The sequence below is a fragment of the Jatropha curcas genome, chromosome 3 (genome assembly GCF_041381405.1).
Source record: "Jatropha curcas cultivar XTBG-Jc1 chromosome 3, XTBG_Jcur_1.0, whole genome shotgun sequence".
Classification (NCBI taxonomy): Eukaryota; Viridiplantae; Streptophyta; class Magnoliopsida; order Malpighiales; family Euphorbiaceae; genus Jatropha; species Jatropha curcas.
The window spans coordinates 12,985,615-12,994,766 of record NC_143153.1 but is presented as its reverse complement, the minus strand read 5'-3'; the positions used below and the strand labels follow the sequence as shown (position 1 = coordinate 12,994,766).

Here is a 9,152-nt window from a genome sequence, read left to right as displayed (position 1 = left end):
ACCTCCTAATTCGGTTTGGGGCTTAGTCACAGTTGGGGCGATGACCTCCTAATTTGGCGTGAGGCTTAGTCACAGTTAAGGCTCATTGCCCCCTCTCTAAAGGTGCGTTTAGTGAGTATTGAACCCGAGAGTCTTCCCACATCCCCAACCTGCGTTGCTAACCGAGAGTCTTTTCACATCCCCTTCTGCGTTGCCAACTAAGCCACAACCCATAAGTGTTAGTTTAGTTAAGTACTATTATGATTTGATTTGAATTTTTTATAAATAGCTAGTTTAAATTTGGTTCAATTAAAACTTTTAAACCGTATAAAAAAAAACTAAAAACATATATAACAGCAAAACTTGCAAAATTTGGACATTAGACTCTCATTATTTTAAAAAATAAAAATAAAAAATTTGCATTGCATGCATCTCAAATTTGTCATGTCAATGCGATATACAATGAAGGCAAAATTCGTGCAAGATGAGAGGACATAGCATGTCCTATATCCCCACTTTTCAAATCCGGAGGAGGGGATAATATTTTCAAGTCAAAAGGCATTTTAACGAACAAAAAACAATTCCATAGCGTCTCAACTATGTGCTAGAATAACGAAAGCTAGCTGAAGAAAATTTAACCAAAAATCAGCCAGACTTAATTACAAAAGCAAGTATCATCTGCTCTGTATTTAAATGCCACCTCCAGCAGCTCCCGAAGATTCTGCAACATCCTTTAACCTTAGTGTGTATGATAATTCTTCCACCATTTTACCTCTGTCAGCTGAGCCGTCTACAGCCCTATTTAGCCTTTTTAACCAAATGTCATAGTCAACTGGGTATGGAGTTCCACAAAGGCTATCTACATAATCAGCAAATGCCTTTAAAAGAGCTGAAACCTCACTGAGTTGCTGCTGAATCAAACGCTTTGTCCAGCTTCTCTCCCTCCATTGCAATGCTGATTCAATAGAATCTTGCTGCTGCATAGTCCCTCCACTAAGAAAAAAAAGGAGGTAAATGAGGCTTTCAGCATCAGATGATGGACAAAGCTTCCCATGCTGAAGCGCATGGGATGAAGAGAATTGTAGGTTTATTCCTGGGCTGTCCCTATCTTCTATAACTGCGCGTCCCCAGGAAATTGGTACATACCAGAATCTATTTCTTGGCCCTTGGGAGTCAACAACACAAATTATGTTCTCAGGACATATATCACCATGTTGCACACCAGCCATTGCTGCATTTTGCAGAGCAAGAAGGCAGTCTCGGCAACATCTAACTGCCTCCTCGGATGAAAATGAGCCATCCTGAGCTACAATGAAAGAGAGTTGCTTTCCAACAGGAGATGTCACAAGTATTGGGGTTCCGCACCATGGATGATCGCAACAACCCCCAGGGCTCTGCTTGTTACATGGACCAGAATGCAAAATTCGGCCAGAGGCAACAATTTCTGGTAAATATTTGCTTGCAACTCCATGCTGCTTCAAGATGTTCAGTACTTTTGTTTGCCTCTGTACTTGGTACCACAAACTCATATCTTCCCAAGATGGCTCCAGCCTACGTGGATGGGCACCTATGTATAAAGTCAATAGCTCTGTTGGACAGTCTAAAGACACAGCATTATAGAGAAAATAATTTTCTCCAATCAAAGAATCCCGAATTTGAAAACACTTATGCCCCTGCTGCTGGTCATCCAACATCAATATTTCACCCTGCCTAAGCTTCAAACGCGATGCTTGCTTTCTGGAAGGATCGTCAATTTGGTTAAGTTCAATATTCTCTCCTTGATGTTCCATTTGTTGGAAAGGTACCAGCGCATTCTCATTTTCACTAAGGCAGCACTCTATCCTGCGCTTTTGAAGACGGCGAATATGATCTGAGGCCAAAGAGGCTATTGATTTCCTTGGTGGCCCATTCCACCGTACAATGGAATAGAAAGTTGCGAGAAGTACTTGCAGAGTTCCTAGGTCCCCCCAGTTTGCATTACCTAGCTTGTTCCAAACCCGGTCAACAGTGGAAACTCTAACTTCAGCATGACATTTAATCCATTCAATAACAGATTGATATGGATTTGTTGACTTCACTTCAAGTGTACTGAGATCACCTCCAAGCTTCACCACACCACCGAATTTAGAGTCAAAAACCAATATAAAAACAGAATCATGGCTAATTGTTTTGAGCTTGCTCAAACTCCTAGCAATAAGTATATGAAGGCCATAAAAGAGGGCGTCAGATATGCAGCTGGCAGATAGTTTTAACTCGTTATCTGATAATATATCTGATCTGAATAAGGCAAGCTCCACAACTTGACCCCAATGAACTTGTGGATCACTCCCAGTTTTTGACATCAAAGCTAAACCACAAAGCTCTTCAAGCCTTCCCCTTGATATTGCCTTCTGTACGGCGTAAAACTTTGATCCAGGATGACAGGGACAAGATAAAAAGAATGGCAATGGCCCGCTTTTTCGCCAGAAAGTACGCCATAGACCATTCACAATAGTATGAAGAAAATCTTCTATTGCAAAATACTTATCTTCTTTTGCATCATCAGAAGCATAAGGTAAGCAAGGCATACGGCATAGTTGCTGAAATAGGACACCCTCCAATGCCAAATCAAGTTTCCGCAACTCATCAATTGAGAAGGGAGACCTCAAAGACTGATCATTGCCTGAATCTGCATGAAAATTTTCCAAAATCCAGTCCTCAAGACTCTGTTTAAATAACTCAAGGTTGACAAGTTTCTTTCCATAGTCTTTTAGTGCCTTGAGTACCCTTCTAGAAGTAGGAAGGGACTTGCTTGAAGCAGTAATGCTAGATACACTACGGGCAGAGATAACTGCACCAATGGAAATTCATATGCCATTGTTAATTCCAAACTTTAACATATGGCAGAAAACGACAAATATTAATACATTGCATGGAAAGAATTCAGAAATTGAAAAAATTTTTACTAATCAAGTGAAGGTGGGGAAGATTATTTCAAAGGAAGCTAATTGGTTATTGATGCACAATAACAATCAATGGTATCCTTTATATCGTCACCAGAGTACCAGTCGCCACAATATTTTAATATACAAGCTAATTTGATAGAAAAACCTCTCAATATTTACTAAATGAGCATGGGAAATTACACTTGACCGTTCAAAGACTTGCATGCTATAGAGAGTTGTTTATACTAACTTTAGTATAGAAATATTTTTCTTGCTTTTCTTTTCTCTCTTCATTTTGTTTTCTTTTGTCCCATTGGCATCAACTATGTTTATAATTTAAGCTTTGCAATTTCACTCCATGGTTCTTCTAGTATTTTCCATAGCATATTTCTTTATCGCCAAAGAAATAAACAAGCAAAAAGAAACAAAGATATTTCTCGCCATTATGGGATCCTCCATAAAGATTCTCAAGTACCTTAAAATATGATATGATTAAAGCCTATCATTAAATTGAGTTCGTCCTAATCATCTCCTAGGTTGAAATTCTGAAAACAAGAATTTGTTTCTTAGAAGCCAGAAGATGATTGAAACATTCACAATTTCACTATTTTCACGAGACAAATGTATAATTGAGAAGAAGGTAACAACAAAAGAGAACAAAAATGAAACTAAAAGATAAGCAATAAAATGTTATCACAAACCAGAGCTAGACTTCCTGAAACTTCCATCCAAACTCTGTCCAGAAGCTGAGCCCTCCAAATCACTTCGGGAAAAACCTGAGCCATAATAATCCTATTTGTGAATTTGGTAGTACCATGAGCTTACAAAGAAAAAATACAGTAATATTTATCCCCAAAAGGTGCCAAATTCATGGTCAAATTTAAAACAAAAGCAGCAAGATTGAATAAACCAATATTTTGTTATCATAATAAAAATCTTATGAATAAAAAAATCTCCTCCACAAAAATTTATACATACAGAACAAGATCTTCCTTACTTCTAACACTTGTTGAAGGCAAAGTAAACAAAATAGTACACAGTATGCCATCTTGTAAATCAGATAATTAGCAGTAAAAGCACTTGAAGTGAGATAGAGACCTAAGACAAAGTTATGCACAATCAACCTGGCTAGATCCAACAGCCAAAAATCTGATTCAATCTTCTTTACAATCTAAAAATCTCTAACATGTTGATAACACACTATTCATCACTGCTGCAACAACAATTCAGTAAATGTATTTTGATAATCAGTGGACACCAAAAAGTCAAACCAATTGCTCACATGCCTAATTCCCACAACATGTTTCTCCCAAAATTCTAAAAATTAAAAGCTTCACTTCAAGTTAAGCTCTCCAAAAATCTGAAGCATTAAAAGCTTTCCTCAATGCTGAAAGTTCCAAGAAAATGTAGCTCCTTGTAAATTGTATGTCCCAAAATCCCAAGAATTAGTAGCCTCTTCCCAAATAAAGCTCTATAAATGAAAAGAAAAGTGGAGACTAGAAAATATTTAAGACATTTCATAACCCCCCCAAGGCTGTTTATCATAGTTTTTTAGGCCATTAAGTTCACTCTTGCCCTCTCATTCTTTTTACCCTAATGTGCAGATCCTTGTCGTGTTTTCCGATCCAAATTTATGTTCCTTCTACTTACAACGATGTTTGAAAACAAGCATTATCAATTAAAGAAATCACGACAATGTCAATGTTTATGGACAAGATAAGGAAGCAGATTAATGGGTGTTTGGTTTCCTGGTTCATATAGGCATCACTAATTATCAGCCAAAGAGTTGATTTGAGGCCTCTCTATAGGCATGCAACAAGGAAACTCATTTTCCTTTTACTCCAGTGGTTAATGTTCTAACTATTTAGATTGAAAGGTGTTTTGAGAGGGATAATACAGGGTGTCAAAAGAGTTTCAAACAATATCATCATGTCTCCATTAATTTGCAGATGAAACCAAATTGTTGTCAAAAAATAAGGAAATTTTATGCTGTAGTTTTCATTTTAACTTAAGGGGGTTTTCATGTCTTCATTTGTTAGCAGGGTGCAAATTGTAAAAAGATTAAATACTTAGGAAGGAGCTTCGTTTTTGTTAAGGGACGCACTACTTCAATTCTGGCTTGCTTATGCAGTATTTCTCCATATTATTTGTCCCTCTTTAAGATCCCTATAAAAGTGACATATGATATTGAGACAATAATGCTCGATTTCTTTGGCCTACGGTGGGGGAGACTAGAGAAGACTACTTGGTTTGCTGGAGATGGTCCTCTGGAAATAAATCCCATAATGAAATATAACAAAGTAATTAACTGATATAAAAGTAAATTAGCATTGGACAGAGCTCAAGTCAACTGGTGTTATACAAGATGATTCCAAAACTTCCCCACTTATTAAGCCAATTTATCTGAGCATATGGCCTTTAATACCAGTGGGCAGATCTAAGTTTCGTGAAGGGAGGTAGATTTTAGAAAATTAATGGAAAGAAGCAAAATGGGGAGATGCTTTCTGTTCCACTTTTCCATCCCCATGTCAAATCCCTTAAAATAAGTAACTTTAGGATTCAAGTAAGGTTTGATCAAATATCTGGAAATTGGAAATGTTTATAGGCAAAGATTAATAAATCACTGACTTTGCAAAAGATTCGATCAATTATCCAGAGTTCATCCTCAAGTGATAACTTAAAACCTCACAAATTTCAGCCCTTGATATCTATTAATAGAGACAAGTACACACTTAAAGTTCAAACTATTTAAACCTACTAAGGTTCAGCAATTGACTTCCATCAATAAACATAAGCATGGACATAGTCGCACTTAAAGTTCAAACATTTTTAGATGAATAGTTCCTAACAAAAGGATAAAATATCCTCTAATTAAAAGAAGGGAGAATAGTTGTTCTTCCCGATGGTTCTTTTAGATGAAAATGCTTCTGGGTTTTTGTGATTCAAGTTTGCACTCAGACGGTGAGACCCAGCTAAAAACCAGATGGGGTGTAAAAAAATCCATATCTTTTTCAAAATTAACGAATGAAGTAGGAAGTCAGAATAAATAGGCTATTCTTCATGACAACAAACAGGTAATGTTTGGATATGCAAGCAAAACAGCCATGCCTAAAGATAATGCTAACAGTTCAATACATCTTTATTCTACCAGTTTTACTTACCACATTGCTTATGATTCCCTTTATGATCCTGTTCTCTGTTTTTATTAAAAAGAACTTCAAATAAAATAAAAATTTCCACCATAATTATTATGAGCAAAAGACAAGGCCAAAACCTGCATGCATCTTGAAAGACATTTGGTAATTGAATAAACTCGCTCCATGCAAATAAAATGATCGGAAGAACCTGTGATAGATAATTGTTTATCATTCCAGTACATACCATTGATAGATTCAACCATTTCAATATTGTAGTCAAATGATCTCTACATTCTCCTCAGCACAAACTGCCTTCTTGAAGAAAGATGATGATTGCAAAATAATAAATCAGCTTCCATTAAGAGCAACCCTGCATTTGATTGCATATAGAGCGTAAAAAGGAAAAACTAAATTGAAAATGTTCAAGAAAATGACACTGCAATACCCAACGAAATTAACAAACAATTAAACAAAATACATTGTACTGAACACCAATAAAAACAAAGAATTGCCGAAGTTCAAAGGTAATCTTTATTTCCCTTGCTATGCTGAACTTCCTTCTCTACATTACAATTCATCACCAGACAACTATAGTTTGAAATAAACTGCAACAGAATTCAAGTCATACTATTAAAGGGACAAGCTCAAATTAGATGCAAAGGGATCTTAAAACGTGGGAGCAAAGAACAAGCACATGCCTTTGAGAGGTGAGACACAAGAAATAAAATTTGCCAAAATTCAAAATTCGCATCACATATTCATAAGACAAATAATACTTAGTTGACAATCCCTTTTCTTTGGATTTAACAGGCATATATGCCATACAAGATATCTCATAGAGTTATTAGCGCTAGAGTGACTAAAATCAATGTTACATACTAGGGCAGAGAGCTGAAAAAATACAAGATAAAAATATTTTAATTGATGTTTTAGACAAAAAGAATGTGAGTGTCTATCTACTTGGAATGAGTCCCAGATAGAGAAGAGTAGAGTAGAGGAGGAAAGGAGAGAGAGGTCAAGACTAGTTCATTCTTTTATTGTTGCTTTCTGTTGAATTGACTGTTACGACAGAGCATAAACTAGTATAACCTACTATAAACAGTTTAAACAACATAACCTCAAGAATAGCAGTCAATATACAACAGAGGAGCACAAGTTGCACCTTGCAGCTAAAGAATTGCCATGTGCTTTTAGGCAATAAAGTATCTGCCTCGATTAGTTTTGAGCTTGAGGCATGCCTTTAGCAATTTACTAAAGTTAAAATATAATCTTCTTGGTAAAAAGCCTCTACAATAAATAGGACAAAGAACACAGATCATTTCCATTAGCCCCTTGAGAATCATAAGCTCAATCCATCAGTCAATCAACAACCAAAAACATTAATACCAACCACGAAATGCTCATCTTCCATGCACAAATCACTTTCCGATTACCTTGTCTATAATATATCAATAAACAAAATTTGATTAGGAAGTGTGAACATTTCCATAACTATGGACAAACATCCATTTGAAAAAAGAATTGCGACCCAGCACAATGAAAATAGAACCTTGGATATACACAAATGTTAAAAGAACAAGGAATAAAACTTATAAACATATTTTGGAAAATAAGAACTTATTTTTTAGCACATTAGATTAGCTACTCAGCTTAAAAAGAACTCTTACATCCCACAAGCATTGACCAAAGGGAATTCAAAACACATTGTAATTAAAAATGCAATAAAAAAAATTCTGCACCTTACTAAGGTTGATTCTTAGATCATGTAAGTAACTACTGAAGTAATGAATGATTTTGTTACAAGACTAACAGCACATAAAACTTCAATCCGAAGATCATTTTGACCAATCAAATCCACCACCAAAAACACAAGAATCACTTTAGAGAAATGAATGTTCCAATTCTCAATAAAAAGCAAAATGATTCAATAACAGAGACAACCCATTATATATATACCTTTTTCCTTTTTTTTTTTTTAATTTTTTTATAATGTAAATTTCAAAACAGACAAAATAAAATGCAATATTTGTCAAACAACAAAAGGCAATTATAAGAGTAAATATTAGTTTCTTTATAAATTTCTCTTTTCTTTTTATTTACTTCTTAATATAACAAAATCCTACCCCAGAACATTGAGATTCCTTTCTTCTTCCACGAAGACAAGTGAAAAAGAAGGATAAAGATTCTTTTTTTCTTTTTTATACCTGCTCAGTTCGCAGTAGACATCAGAAATCAAAAATGCCTTATAGACATTTCAACAGAAACGCGTTGCCGTCACACGCCACCTCGCCAGAGACTATGTGAAGAGGAGGAGAAGCGTAAAACTTCTAGCAAGGAAATGAGAGAAAAGAATGCGAGAGGAAGTCAAGTAGGAAATAAAAGAAAATGTGTTTGGTCTTACAGCTGCCGGAATGAGAGAAAGGCGAGATTGATCTGCCGGCGAGACAAAACTCACCGGACAAAACTCATATTATCCAGTGAAGAGGGGTTGGTTTTTAACTAACAACTGATGAAAGTACAAATAAGCAAGGCACTGAAAAGCTGAAAGAAACCTTCGTTTCTTCCAAATATTTTTTTTGTTTCCTTGTCCCCACTTACAGCTCCTCTTTGGCAGTTGGTGGGTCCCAGTAACTAATGAGTATTTTATGTGCTTTCCATCATGGTCTTCCATTTTCTGTCCACGCCACTTTCTTTGCGCGTGTTTGGCATAAGATTAAGATGTAATGGTGAAGTTTTCTACACCGGCGGATTCCGTTGGTCCATATTTTGACTAGTCTGAGAATTGATCCGAGTCAAAAATTAGACCCCATTAGGTTTATGGTCCCGCAATGCCGTAGGTGATTTTTTCCAGTGAGTGAATTTATATAATAAATAATTTTATAAATTTATATTAAATTTATAATAATTTATACAGTATATTTTTACATTTATTATAATTTACACAGTGCATTTATAAAATATATTTACACATTTGCCGGATAACTCAAAACATGTCAGTCAGCAACCGAGCATATATATTTCGAATCTGAATGTCTAACCCCTCTCCGATTAAATGCAAGCTACCTTTGCATTACAACATCACACCTGCATGGGCAACTCATGGCTCATTCGA

General features: G+C 35.8%; 1 protein-coding gene across 5 annotated transcripts; it reads right to left on the bottom strand.

Moving 5' to 3' along the window:
- Positions 1 to 342: 342 nt before the first annotated feature.
- Positions 343 to 8,645, bottom strand: LOC105642097 (uncharacterized). 5 transcript variants are annotated; one of them, XM_089719656.1, is made up of 6 exons: positions 8,245 to 8,645; positions 7,431 to 7,478; positions 7,203 to 7,327; positions 6,285 to 6,410; positions 3,605 to 3,679; positions 343 to 2,809 (listed from the first exon to the last, which is right to left on the bottom strand). In XM_089719656.1, the coding sequence occupies exons 4-6, from the start codon at positions 6,301 to 6,303 to the stop codon at positions 669 to 671; spliced, it is 2,235 nt and encodes a 744-aa protein (XP_089575782.1). In that variant the 5' UTR covers positions 6,304 to 6,410; positions 7,203 to 7,327; positions 7,431 to 7,478; positions 8,245 to 8,645; the 3' UTR covers positions 343 to 668. The 5 variants fall into 5 exon arrangements, with proteins under 5 accessions (XP_089575782.1, XP_089575781.1, XP_012082177.3 ...); XM_089719655.1 differs by having other exon boundaries at positions 7,203 to 7,478; XM_012226787.4 differs by lacking the exons at positions 7,203 to 7,327; positions 7,431 to 7,478 and having other exon boundaries at positions 8,245 to 8,644.
- Between the last annotated feature and the right edge of the window lie 507 nt (positions 8,646 to 9,152).